General features: G+C 50.7%; 1 protein-coding gene across 2 annotated transcripts in view; it reads left to right on the forward strand.

Moving 5' to 3' along the window:
• The first annotated feature begins 1,313 nt into the window (after positions 1–1,313).
• Positions 1,314–14,525, forward strand: part of PKLR (pyruvate kinase, liver and RBC) — a 42,464-nt gene continuing 29,252 nt past the window's right edge. The window contains exons 1-3 of one of the 2 annotated variants that reach the window (XM_015422090.1): positions 1,314–1,401; positions 5,620–5,781; positions 13,768–13,859. In XM_015422090.1, coding sequence (XP_015277576.1) covers positions 5,628–5,781; positions 13,768–13,859 — 246 coding nt within the window. In that variant the 5' untranslated portion in view covers positions 1,314–1,401; positions 5,620–5,627. The remainder of the gene's footprint in view (positions 1,402–5,619; positions 5,782–13,767; positions 13,860–14,525) is intronic. The other variant, XM_015422083.1, reaches the window with a different exon arrangement.

Here is a 14,525-nt window from a genome sequence, read left to right on the forward strand (position 1 = left end):
TCTTTTGAGGCCGCGATATCTCTGTCTCCCGCTCACCTGGGAAGCTCTGGGTTATAGGCAGAACAGAAATCAGAACTTTTCTGTAATGTAAAGGCACCAGCCATTGCATACAGGTAGCAGGTGAGGAGGATGTTGCCAGAAAGGGCCAGTTAGTGTCAAGATGCACAAGTAACCAAGCGGTAAACGTCCCCAAGACTGGATGAAGGTGTCACCAATGTCCTACCTCACAGGGTTGTTATCCTCCACGTGAAGCCAGCTGGGTGACCTTGGGTCAGTCACGGCTTTCTCAGAGCTCTCTCAGCCCCACCTACCTCACAGGGTGTCTGCTGTGGGGAGAGGAAGGGAAGGTGATTGCAAGCTGCTCTGAAACTCATTCTGGTAGTGAAGGGCAGGGTATAAAAACCAACTCTTCTTCTTCTCTGCCTCCTCCTCCTCATCCATCCATCCATCCATCCATCCATCCATCTGTGACTATTAGCCACAAGGTATAGAGGGCCACCCAATGAGAAGGGAGCACTCACTGGAGAAGACCCTGATGCTGGGAAAGACTGAACGTCAAAGAAGACGGGGACGGCAAAGGATGAGAAGGTTAGACAGTGTCACAGATGCAACGGACATGAAATTGGGCAAACTTCAGAGGACGGCGGAAGACAGGAGGGCCTGGCGTGATCTGGTCCATGGGGTCGCGAAGAGTCGGACTCGACTGTGCGACTGAACAACAACAATAGAGGGAACACTCTGTCTGGGGCAGTGATGCTTGGTATTCTTGGTGCTTGGGGGGGCCACAGTGAGCGGGCTTCCAGAGCTCTTGGACACCTGGCTAAGCAGGGTCAGCTCCAGTCAGTATTTGGATAGGAGACCACCAAGGAAGTCCAGGGTGGCCGTGCAGAGGCGGGCCACGGCCAACCCCCTCTGAAGGCTTCTTGCCTTGAAACCCCTGTGGAGTTACCATAAATTGGCTGCAACTTGACAGCAAAACAACCGCCACGGCCCTACCTCACAAGGTTGTTGTAAAACAGAATGCTGTCATGATCCGCTGTGGGTCCCCAGTGGGGGGTGGGGAAGCAGGGTGTAAACCTCTAAAGGAACCGGGCAAGGGATGGGAAAACAGAGATTCCCCGAGGCCAAGAGAGACAGCTGGAGTCCTCGCTTTCTGAAATCAGGGAAACGGGTTTAGCTGCTTGCCTGAGGCACTGAGAATCTTTGGGAATGTGAGGCCAGTCTGGGGAACAAGCGGGCGGAAGGAAAGGGTGCGGCTGTGAGGCTGGAGTTGTGGCTGAACTGGAAGATTCCGCTCAGAAGGGGCTGGCCCAGGGCCACATCGACGCAGCAGCCTCTCCCCTCGCTTCCTGTCGCCGCCTGGGCCAGAGAAAGCGGAGAAGGAAGCCCAGCTACGAGGAGGTGGGTGGATGTGACCCTCTTCCCTCCGGCCCTCTGGACCCCGGGGCGCTGTGACAAGGAGGGTGTTTCCTGGCCAGGGGGCAGGCAGGAGGGGGACCGTGGCTGCCTACAGTCTCTCCCTGATAGCAAGAGGGGAAGAGACCAGCAGTCCCGGCCTGCTCTGGGGAATTCAGCTAAAGGCAGATCTGCCTGGATCAACAGAGTGTCGAAGGCAGAGAAGGAAAGATTTGCCGTGCACGGTATCAGTCCGGGTCGAATTTCCCACCAGGTTGTAGGGTGTCCGCTCTGTTGGTCCCCCCCCCAGGCCCTCTCCCTCTCATCCTTGCTCTGTAGTGGTCTCCCCTCCTGTCAAACTGTAGACTTGTAAGCTCTGTAGCCGCCGCTGCCCCAGTCTGGCCTGATCTTGTTGGCGCCTGGGAGCTAAGCAGAGGCAGCCCTGATTAGTACTTGGGTGGGAGGCCACCGGGGAAGCCCACGGCCTCTGCGCAGCGGGTCGCCTCGCCAGGCCACTCACCCCACCACCACCAGCGGGGGATGGGGGCGTAGGGTTGCCAGATCCAGGTTGGGAAACTCCTGGAGATTTGGGGATGGAGCCTGGGGAGTACAGGGACCTCCGTGGGGTACAATCAGGGCTCTTTTTGTAGAAAAAGCCCAGCAGGAACTCATTAGCATAATAGGCCACACCCAACAGCAGGAACACATTAGCATATTAGGCCACACCCCTGACAGCACAGCTCATTGGCACATTAGGACGCACCCCCATGTTACCAGAAGTGTGGTTATCCAGCCACACCCACCTTTTGCTTGTTATTCTGTTTACCTTAACCCAGGACTTTTTTTGTAGGAGGAACTCCTTTGCATGTTAGGCCACACACCCCTAATGTAGCCAATGTTAATGAGATCCTGCTGTTGGGTGTGGCCTATTATGCTAATGAGTTTCTGCTGGGCGTGGCCAACTTGGGAGCCAGCCGGAACTCCGCTCCTGTGCGTTCCTGGCCAAAAATAGCCCTGGGTACAATGCTATAGAGTCCCCCCTCCAAAGCATCCGTTTTCTCCAGGGGAACTGATCTCTCCAGTCTGGAGCCTTGTTCCCTCTAAGCTGAGTCAGTGTGAGCCAGCTCACAGTTTCTTAGCCTCCGGCTCACACCTTTTTGTCTCCGCTCAGGAAGGAGGGCTCCGGAGCAACCTAACCGATACAGTAACCAAATGGCTCGCTTACAACTTTTAATGCCAGCCGCTCACAGAGTAGAATTTTTGCTCACGAGACTCCACAGCTTAGAGGGAGCATTGGTCTGGAGATGAGCCGTCATTTCCGGGGGATCCCCAGGTCCAGGGCTTTTTTTGTAGAACTCATTAGCATAATAAGCCATACCCAACAGCAGAAACTCATTAACATATTAGGCCACACCCCTGATAGTACAGCTAATTAGCATATTAGGCCACACACCCCATGTTACCAGAAGTGTGGTTATCCAGCCACACCCACCTTTTGCTTGTTATTCTGTTTACCTTAACCCAGGACTTTTTTTGTAGGAGGAACTCCTTTGCATGTTAGGCCACACACCCCTAATGTAGCCAATGTTAATGAGATCCTGCTGTTGGGTGTGGCCTATTATGCTAATGAGTTCCTGCTGGGCGTGGCCAACTTGGGAGCCAGCCGGAACTCCGCTCCTGTGCGTTCCTGGCCAAAAATAGCCCTGGGTACAATGCTATAGAGTCCACCCTCCAAAGCATGCAGGGAACGGCAAACCACTTCTGTTTGTCTCTGCCCTGATTTGGATTATCCAGGCTAGCCGGATCATATCAGATCTCAGTTAACTAATCAGGATCGGCCCTGGTGAATACTTGGATGGGAGACTGCCGAGGAATTCCTCGGTTGCTACGCAGAGGCAGGCGATGCCAAACCTCCTCAGAATGCCTCTTGCCTTGAAAACCCCCACGGTCCAGGGGTCGCCATGCGTCAGCTGTGATTTGACAGCACACAATTGTTATTATTACAGTCAGTTCCTCAGGGTGCAGATCTGCTTGGGTTTTTAATTTTATATCTGCTCATCTTGGTAAATTGCCACGTGAATAGATGGCGTTATAATCAGAACCATAAGATATTTCTTTTTGATTAATTGGTTCCTCATTGGCAGATGTCAAAATAATTCTGAAGCGAAAAGCAGCCTTCTGTTATTTTTAGATGATGTGTGTGCGTGTGCATATGACAGCACCAGAAATCTTAGAAAAGGAGCCAGTTTGGTGTAGTGGGTAGGAGCGTGGACTCTCATCTGGGAGAACCGGGTTTGATTCCCCGCTCCTCTACATGCAGCTGCCGGTGTGACCGTGGGTCAGTCATAAGTTCTTTCAGAGCTGTTCTCTCAAGGGCAGTTCTTGAGAGAGCTCTCTCAGCCCCACCTACCTCACAGGGAGTCTGTTGTGGGGAACGGGAAGAAGAAGAAGAAGAAGAAGAAGAAGAAGAAGAAGAAGAAGAAGAAGAAGAAGAAGAAGAAGAAGAAGAAGAAGAAGAAGAAGAAGAAGAAGGAAGAAGAAGAAGAAGAAGAAGAAGAAAGGATTGGATCTATACCCCGCCCTTCACTCGGGGTCTCAGAGCAGCTTACAAACTCCTTCCCCTCCCCTCCCCACAACAGACACCCTGTGAGGTAGATGAGCTGAGAGAGCTCTTTCAAGAACTGCCCTTTCAAGGACAGCTCTAACAGAACCAGGTAAGTTCAGGCGCCCCCCCCACCCCCCCCCCCAGCTTCGCGGTCCAAAACAGTCCAGTGGCACCTTTAAGACCAGTTTTTATTCAGGTACAAGCTCTCCCTCCTCTGCGAGGACAGATCTGCATGTTCCCTCCCCCCAATAGCTAGCAATCCGAAACAGTCCAGTGGAGCCTAAGCGGTGGGTGTTGCCTTCTGACACACTTCTGGTGATGTCAGGGGGTGTGGCATATGCAAATATGCTAACGAGATATGCTAATGAGCTCCTGCACCTCTTTTTCTACGAAATGACCCCTGAACAGAACTACGGCTGATAATAACTTTTCCCACAAGGATGAGAATGCTTCATTTTGCTTTGGAATCAGGCACCCAAATCGGTCGAAAGATTCTTTTAACCGATTAACTACTGATTAAATTATGCCAATTAAAAACAATACTCACCTGTCACACGCTTATCTTACCCTTCCGCCAAAGGATGTCAGGGTGGGATCGGTTTTCCTCCACGTCATCCCACAACACCCCTGTGAGGTAGGTTAGGCTGACAGAGAGAGTGATTGACCCCGATCTCCTAGTGAGTTCCATAGCAGAATTGAACCTGGGTCCTAGAGCCCCGGTGGCAGACCGGAAGGTTGGTAGCTTGGCAGTTCGAGACACGAGTGCCATGCGATGGAGTGAGCTCCCGTCTCTGGCCCCAGCTCCTGCCAACCTAACAGTTCGAAAGCAAGAAACTGCACGTAGATAAATAGGTACCACTTCGGTGGGAAGGTAACAGCGTCCCGTGCACCTTGGTATTTAATCATGCCGGCCACATTACCACGGAAGCGTCTTCAGACAGTGCTGGCTCTTCGGCTTGGAAACGGAGATGAACACGGCCCCCTAGCATCGGATTCAACTGGCTTTTGAGCAAGGGAAACCTTTACCCTTACCCTAGACTATGCACCATAACAACAACAGTCATAATAATACTGAAACTAATGTTTAAAATGGAAGCAGAAAGCCTTCCCTTGCTCAGGGAAGTAACGGGCCAAGCGGCCACTGGTCTTGTGTGATGCGGGTCCCTCAAAACCTTAGAGATTGACAAGATTTTCAGGCCGAAAACTATCTCCGTCAGACACGGCCTTGTGTGTGACAGCTCTTTTGCGGTTCTGGGCAGATGTTGTGTGGCGTTACGATCGAGCTGGTAACTTTTTAACCAAGCAGAGAGGTGGGGAGAAGGGAAGTCCGGAGGCCCAGCCCTGGGAACAGAGTCTATCAGAGCCGGCGGCACAGCTAGAGGGCAAAGTGTGGGAAACAGGAGTGACAAGATGGCAGGTGCGTTAGAGCCAGGCCCGCGGCGAGGGGACAGGGTGGCGGCGGTCCTGCCATGCTGGCAGCCGGCAGCTGGGGAAGGAAGCACATGCTCCGATCATGAGGTGGTGCTGTGATTCCTGGGTGCCGGGTGTGGGCGGCGCGCTCGAACCCTGCTCCTGCCCGAGGCTGAGCTTTTTACAGCGGTGTCCCTTTTGTTTCTCAGCAGACGACATGACTGCCCTCACCCAGGAGCTGGGCACGGCCTTCTTCCAGAGGCAGCAGCTGCCGGCGTCCATGGCCGATACCTTCTTGGAGCACCTGTGTCTCCTCGACATCGACTCTGAGCCCATCACGGCACGCAGCACTGGCATCGTCTGCACCATCGGTGAGTCCCTGCGCCGTGTGGGCTGTGGGGAGGGGAGTGGTGCGGAAGCCCCTGTCCCTTCTCTCTCCCACAGAAGGGTGCTGGAGAACAGGGAGTCCCCTTGTCTAGCCTGGAGAGGACAGTGCAAGGGAACTGGCCCTTCTCTTCCCTTGCTGTGGGGAGAGCCAGTTTGGTGTCATGGTTAAGTGTGCGGACTCTAATCTGGGAGAACCGGGTTTGATTCCCCACTCCTCCCCATGCAGCTGCTGGTGTGACCTTGGGTCAGTCACAAGTTCTCTCAGAGATGTTCTCTCAGAAGCAGTCCTTGAAAGAGCTCTCTCAGCCCCACCTACTTCACAGGGTGTCTGTTGTGGGGAGGGGAGGGAGGAGATTGTAAGCTGCTCTGAGGCTACTTCAGGTATTGGAGGGCAGGGTATAAATCCATTCTTGCCTCCTCCTCTTCCTCCTTCGGAATGAGTGTTCTTGTATTGGGCCACTGCAGTGGATTATGGGGAAATGGGGCCTTTGTCGGGGTCAAGGTTCTAGGAACTGGGGGCCCCTGGGAAGCTGTGGCTCAGTGGAAGAGGATCTGCTTGGCAAGCAGAAGGTCCCGGGTTCAATCCCTGGTATCTCCAGTGAAAAGATCTGGAGCAGGTGATGTAGAAGAAGAAGAAGAGATTGAATTTATACTCCACCCTTCACTACCCGAAGGAGTCTCACAGCAGTTTACAATCCCTTCCGCACAACAGACACCTTGGAGGTAGGTGGGGCTGAGAGAGCTCTGAGAGAAACTGCCCTTCAGAGAACAGCTCAGAGAGAATTCGTGACTGACCCAAGGTCACTCCAGCATCTGCATGTGGAGGAGTGGGGAATCAAACCCGGTTCTCTCAGATTAGAGTCTGTGCCCCTAACCACTACACCAAACTGGCCCTGTAAAAGTCCTCTGCCTGAGTCCTTGGAGAGCGGCTGCCAGTCTGAGTAGACAATACTGACTTTGATGGACCGAGGGTCTGATTCAGTATAAGGCAGTTCCCTGTGTTCATGTGTCTCTGCATACTTCTTCCCAGGGCTATTTTTGGGCAGGAACGCACAGGAACGGAGTTCCGTCTGGCTTCCAAGGTGGCCACACCCGGCAGGAACCCATTAGCATAATAGGCCACGCCCAACAGCAGAAACTCATTAGGATTGGCTACATTAGGGGTGTGTGGCCTAACATGCAAAGGAGTCCCTGCTCCAAAAAAAGGCCCTGGGTTTTGACAACAAACAAGGTAAACAGAATATGAAGCAAAAGGTGGGTGTGGCTGGATGACCACACTTCTGGTAACATGGGGGCGTGGCCTAATATGCTAAGTAGTTCCTGCTGTTGGGTGTGGCCTGTTATGCTAATGAGTTCCTGCTGGGCTTTTTTTACAAAAAGAGCCCTGCCTCTTCCACCTGCAAGGCCTCTCACCCTCCATGCTCAAGCTCCCTGCACCACCTGCACACCTTTCCCTGACAGCACAGTGTGTGCAGCTGGTAGCGCGGCTGCTATGGCTACCAGGAGTGCCACTGCTGTGCCCTTCCATCATGACTCTGGACAGGTGGGAGCGAGGATGCAGACAGGTGGCAGGGGAGGTGTCACTGGGCTGTTTGGTTAATACAGCAGAGTCTGCCCAGTCAAAGGAGTGTGATACTGAGTGCGGTAAACAAATCTCCCAAGAAGTCTATTGCAAAAAAGGCGAACCTTAACATTCATTCGAGGAGATCCAGTTCACATTCAGGTGGCAGTCGAAAGGGGAGAGAGAAGCCTTATCTAAAGAGTACTTTCTCCATCACAAATGGCCAGCTTGTCCGGCATCACATATGTGGGGATATGAAGGCATTGTCTCTACAGGAGAGACCTGCAGAGACGTGTGTCTCCATGAAAGGCCATGTGCGAGAGGGAGACGACAAAGCGAGGAAGAGTCATAGAATCACAGAGTTGGAAGGGACCTCCAGGGTCATCTAGTCCAACCCCCTGCACAATGCAGGAAATTCACAAATACCTCCCCCCCACACCCCTAGTGACCCCTGTTCCACACCCAGAAAGGAGGGGTCAGAGGGCAGCTCCCAGGGAGACAACACCTATACACTCTTAGAGTGGTGTAGCGTCCCCCCCATGTCCAGGCATGCTGAGTCCCTCACTCCAACAATTGTGTGCGTGGAGGTCCATGTCAGTGGGACCCACCAGAACCCTGCCTGCTGCCCCACTTCAGGGTACCCTGACACTATTGAGATATATGTCAGAGTGATAGAGGTAGCAAGCAGTTACTATAGATCAGTTTGATCTGTTTGTCAGACCTAGCTGTCATGCTAGTGATCATGTAATTACAGCCAGGTGTTTTCTAGCAGGTGTTGCTCTTTTAGGGTTTGTTAGAGCTAGTGATTACATCACCCTGTTAGAGATTGGCTGGGGTTTAGCATAATAGCTATCAGCTTAGTAAACTGGGGAGGACTTAGTTCTCACAGACTAAGGCACGACATGCTGTTCAATAGCCTGTAAATATCTCTGTATATATTCACTTTTATAACTATATAAACTCTCTGTGCACCTTCATAACTGGTTAGTCTCCTGCTTCTTATTTACAACACCCAATAGACACTGGACCTGGTCCGAGTGATTGGGTTGTGGAAAGTTGGCTGGGCTTTTATGTGCAGGGGGATTCTACAAGCAATCCTGCCCTGCAGGGGAGAGAACTCTCTGTGTGTTGTGTTTCCAAGGATTGCAGAAAAGACTCAGGGTGAGAAAGCTAACCGAGGATGCCAGCTTTCTCTTTAAAAACAAAGTTTCCAGTCCTTATGGTTGCAAAGAATCGCTTGCAATGGCCATTCCTGATCAACATCTTGGGAGCCAAAAGGGTGCGAAGTTTCTAGACCTCATGGGTACAGATACCCGCTTGACGGAGAGAGGGTGGCGCCTCAGCAGCTAGAGGGTTGGCTGAACAAGGTTTCTAGTCTCCTTGCCCTGACCAACCGTATCAGAATCAATCATGCTGAGTAGTCAGATTGTGAAATGAACTGTGCAAAACGGGACGGGGAGAGGAGATGCAGCGCGCCTGCTTGGTTTATTTATCCAAAATGAATGACAAAACACAGGTCGCGTTCAGACTTGCAGTTTGGCACGATACGGTGCTGCCTCTAATTGAACCGGTTTAAACTGTTGCAGGGCATATCAGCCACACATCACACCATGCTGCGGGTTATGCACGGAAACATCCCATGGTCAAGCATCCACATTATTGCAGTGCCTCAGCCATGGAGCGCACTGCGAAAAAGTTCAAAATTGACGCACGTGCGCATGTGCCACATATGTGCATGTGCACAGATGTGCATATAGCCAATTTTTTTTAAAAAAAATCCCTAGTGGCAGAACGGATCTGCAGGTTCAGACTGCCAAATCCGTTCTGCACGCGCTCCCCTGTGTCCAGACATCCGGCCATGTGCAATGAATACACGGGGAAACAAAAACACCACTTTGGAGGTGGTGGCTTTTTGAACCCGGCTCCAAGTCGTCCTCTGACGGGGTGAGTACACCTGGGGAATGCCTGACAGATGTGGCTGTGTGACCGGGCCCATTTAATCCATTTGTGAAATGTGCCTGTATCGGGCCAAACTGCCAGTCTGAATGCAACCACAGTGTTAAAAAGGCAGTCTTAATATAGTCTGCAAGCCAACATTACTTCTCATACAATGCAATAGCTCGCTTATACATTATAATTTTAAAAAACATTTTGAGGATGTAAATCCATACATCTGTGATCTAAACAACTAGTCTACTGACAAGCAAAAGAATCCTCAACAAAAAGCTAAACAATATATAACATCAGTGGAATACTTTAGTACATTTTTTGTCATAGTTCACTCTTCAGTTTGGTGTAGTGGTTAAGTGCCCGGACTCTAATCTGGGAAAACCGGGTTTGATTCTCCACTTCTCCAAATGCAGTTGCTGGTGTGACCTTGGGTCAGCCACAGGTTCTCTCAGAGCTGTTCTCTCAAGGGCTGTTCTGGAAAGAGCTCTCTCAGCCCCACCTGCCTCACAGGGTGTCTGTTGTGAGGAGGGGAAGGGAAAGGAGATTTTTTTAAAACTGCCCTGAAAGGCAGAATTTTATTGAAATTTTCACATGTTTTACACAATCACAAAATAAACACATAAACATACATACATTCACACATATATGGGGGTTATTATTCTTTTTAACAAACATTATGCTTATGCCTAATCTACCTTAATCTCTATTCTTGTATATTATGTTGAGTAACCATCCAACTCTACCTCAATCAAGTATATACTACCTAATAAACGAATAGTCTGTCCATTATAAACTTGCCTACATGTGATTATCATACCAATTATAGAACCATGTCCAAGTATTCTGGAATGTAGAGTCTGTTAAACCTTTTATCAATAAAATCAATTTATCCAATTCCGCTGCCTCCAAAACTTTGTTTATAAATTCTCGCTTTGTTGGTATCTCTGTTGATTTCCAATATTTAGCATAAAGAATTCTGGCCGCCGTAGTTAAATATACAAGGAGATTGTAAGCCACTCTGAGACTCCTTCGGGTATTGAAGGGTGGCTATAAATCCAATCTCCTCCTCCTCCTCCTCCTCCTCCTCCTTCTCAATGCACTTTTTAACAACAATCTTCTTTCACAAAGAGTTACAAAGAGTGCTTTATAATGCAGAAAGTAAACCTTTGCTTCCAGCTTAATTCCAGCTTTATGTCAGTAGCAACGCTCCCTCTAAACTGTGGAGTCATGTGAGCAAAAATTCTACTCTGTGAGGTACTGGCATTAAAGTTGTGAGCGAGCACTTTGGCTCCTGCATAAATTAGTTTGCTCTGGGGCCATTCTTACTGCGCTAAGACAAAAATGTGTGATCCAGAGTCTAAAAAACTGTCAGCCAGTTCATAAGAACATAAGAGACGCCAATGTTGGATCAGGCCAAAGGCCCATCCAGTCCAACATTCTGTCACACAGTGGCCAAAAATACCAGGTGCCTTCAGGTGGTCCACCAGTGGGGCCAGGACATTAGAAGCCCCTCCCACTGTTGACCCCCCCAAGCACCAAGATGACAGAGCATCACTTGCCCCAGAGCCCCTATCTATACCTTGTGGCTAATAGCCACTGATGGACCTCTGCGCCATATGCTTATCTAATTCCCTTTTGAAGCCGTCCATGCTTGTAGCCGCACTAACTTGTAGCTAACTTGTATGCTTGTAGATCACACTAACCCAGCTTGGAGGGAACACTGGTCAGTAGAGCAGTTGTTTAAGATCACAGATGTGTGGATTTATATCCTCAAAAAGTTAAAAAGTTATAATGTATAAGCAGGGCTTTTTTTGTAGAAAAAGCCCAGCAGGAACTCATTAGCATAACAGGCCACACCCAGCAGCAGAAACTAATTAGCATATTAGGCCACATACCCCGACAACACAGCTCATTCGCATATTAGGCCACACCCCCATGCCCTCCCTTGGCTTGCCTGGATGCCCTGTGGCTGCGGAGATCCCGGGCAAGCCAGCCCTCGGAGGGGAGGGAAGGCGCAAGTGGACAGGCCCGATCCTTCCAAGGCCCCCCCCCGGCCTGCCCGCCTCGGAGTCCCTGGGGGGGGGCGCTGTCCAGGCCTTCCTCTGTAGCCACGCACACACAGAGGTTTTGGCTGTAGTTGGCGTGGGCAACTCTGAAGCCAGCCGGAACTCCGTTCCTGTGCGTTCCTGCCCCAAAATAGCCCTGTGTATAAGCAAGCTTTTACATATTATGAGAAGTAATGTTGGCTTACAGGATAGATTCAGACTGTCTTTTTAACGCGGTGTTTTGTAGTGCATTCTGGGTGTTACTCGCTGCGTTCTCCATCTGTGTTTACTACTGTGATTTGTTTACCCTGCAGAACTGGGCTTTTCTCGGTGTAGGATTTGGTGTCCTTGGATTCAGAATTCAGTTGTTCGTCTGTTAGGGATGCAACGTCAGATCAACGGCCCCCGGGCATCTGGGGAGGAGTTGGTCGTGTTCCCTGCCTGTGTCTGTGTTTTCACTGACTTCTTGATTAGCCTATTGATGTTTTGCTTTGAAAGAAAGCTCTCGGAGGCATCTCTCCCCGTCAGACAAAAAGGCATTATGCGAACCCAAAGACCCTAAAATCGTGCAATAAAATACAATTCCTCCAAGAATAAAGCATCATGCCGAACGCCTTGACCTGGATAGCCGAGGCGAGCCTGATCTCGTCAGATCTCACAAGCTAAGCAGGGTCGGCCCTGGTTAGAATTTGGATGGGAGACCTCCGAGGAAGTCCAAGGTTGCTACGCAGAGGCAGGCGGTGGCAAAATGTTCCCTCTAAGCTGTGGAGCCCTGTTAGCAAAAATTCTGCTCTGTGAGCTACTGGTATTAAAGTTATGAGCAGGTAATTTGGCTGCTGCATACATTAGTTTGCTCCGGAGCCATCCTTCCTGAGCTGAGACAAAAATGTGTGAGCTGGAGGTTAAAAAACTGTGAGCTAGCTCACACAGCTTAGAGGGAACACACCACCTCTGACTATCTCTTGCCTTGAAAACCCTACAGGGTTGCCGTAAGATGGCTGTGACTTGACGGCAATACCATACTAAATCAGCAAAAAACCCAGCCCTGAGCAGTTCCTAAACAAAGATACTGAATGCCCCCCAGAATAGAACAGCTTTTGCTGGGAATTTAAGGTGAACAGAACTGGGGCAGAGTGAAACTCACACAAATTAACTGATGGTACTCACAGCCACAAGATGTGAGTTCCATCAGCTAATGGTGTGACTACTTGCTTTGGTGTTTATAACAAGGAAAAATGTATGAAGGATTAGCCATGATGGAACTTCCATGTTCAGGGGCAGCTTACCTCTGGATATCCGTTGCAGAGGGTCAAAAACATGGGTAGACTTTGGCCTTTAATATCCTGCTGGTAGCTCTTCCGGGGGCATCTTATTGGACGTTACTGGGAATACGATGTTGGAAAATGTTTTTCAGATCCAGTTCTTCAGTCCTTAACTTCTCTGGGGAAGGGAGTTCCATAGCCTTGATTCCCCAAGGATAGTTGTGGAACGTTGGCTTCCGGTGGAGCACCGAGTCAAGTTCGAGGTTTTGGTGTTGACCTTTAAGACCTTGAGCGGTCTGGGACCAACGTATCTGCAGGACCACCTCCTGCATTATACCCCCAGCAGAGCATTAGGCTCTTCACAGAATAACTGGAGGCTGGCATCCCAGGGCATAGCAAATTTCAGACGGGCGATATCTCCCGGTAGGGAACCGGTTCTCAAACGGGTTCTGGTCTGTCATTTCAGACAGAACCCGTTTGAGAATCGGTTCCCTACCGGAATGTAACTGCCATTTCATACACAAAAGCTTCTGTCCTGTTTAGGAACCGGGACTGAAGCGTTTTACCTGTCAACCGCTTCCGAGTATTCTTCAGTTCCCTCTCCCGGTTCTGTTACGCCTTTTCCCCGCCGTTTTTCGCCCGCGCAGGTTTTTTTTTTTTGAACATTCGATTTATAGCGTTATATCGCTATGACGCTATACCGGAACGTCAAACTCCAATGGGATCGCTATTGCGATCGTTTGGAGTTCCGGTATAGCGTTATATTGCTATAATGCTATAAATCGAACTTTAAAAAAAAATTGATCAACTGCGCGGGAAGAAAATGGCGGGAAAACAAAGCAGTGCAAGTCTGAAATGCCAAACCCGCTTCTGATCCGGCTCATTTCCGGTAGGGGCAAGCCATGTGTGAAATGGCAGCCCTGTACCGGTTCACTTCAAAACGGAAGATTACCAGCTTGAAACCGGGTGAAACTGGGTAATGTGAAATTCCCCATTGTTTCTCCCCTGATCTGGATGATGCAGGCTACCTGGCTGAGTCCCAGGAGGAGCATAGGGGATGTATAGATTTGGTTCAGAACCCCAGGGCAGATGTCATGCTGCTCCAAAGCACTGTGCAAACCACTCACCAGCGCTGCCTCCTCCCCACTGCAGGTCCTGCTTCCCGTTCAGTGGAAAGGCTGCGTGAGATGATCAAGGCTGGGATGAACATCGCAAGGCTGAACTTCTCGCATGGCTCGCACGAGGTACAAAGAGGCATCTTGGGACACCAGGGGACTTGGAGGCGGGTGGAGGAGTCTTCCCCCCCCATGGTTGGCTAATGCAGTGAAGAGAACTGGTTCCCATGAATAATGGCTGATTGGGGAAGGGCTGTGGCTCCATGATGGAGCATGCAGAAGCTCTCAGGTTCAATCCCAGGCATCTCCTCTTGATGAATCTCAGTAGCAAGGCTGAGAGACCCTTGCCTGAGCGCCACACCCTGCCCTCTCCCTTTCCGGTGGGGATGCGGCAGTGAGGCGCACGGGGGTAGACTGCGGCTGGGTAGGAGAGAATGAGATGCCGGGGCATCCGACAGAGCTTGGGGGTGGCTGCAGCACTCGGGGAAGGCGAGCAGCTCCTGAGCCGGGGACACCAAGGGACATGTTGCTGCAGCGCCTTTCGCTACGGCATCAGTTCTGTGCCCCCCTGGTGGCTCCGCTCTAGGCAGTCGCCTAGGTTGGCCTAATGGTAGGACCGGCCCTGCTCCCCACTAGAAGCTTAGACAGGATGGATAGCATCTTATGTTGGGAGGACTTGGTTGGCACTGCAGTGTTCCCTCTAAGCTGGGTTAGTGTGAGCTAGCTCACAGTTTTTTAGCCTCCAGCTCACACATTTTTGTCTTTGCTCAGGAAGGATGACTCTGGAGCAAACTA

The sequence above is a fragment of the Gekko japonicus genome, unplaced genomic scaffold, assembly GCF_001447785.1.
Source record: "Gekko japonicus isolate JY-2015 unplaced genomic scaffold, Gekko_japonicus_V1.1 scaffold1009, whole genome shotgun sequence".
Taxonomy (NCBI): domain Eukaryota; kingdom Metazoa; phylum Chordata; class Lepidosauria; order Squamata; family Gekkonidae; genus Gekko; species Gekko japonicus.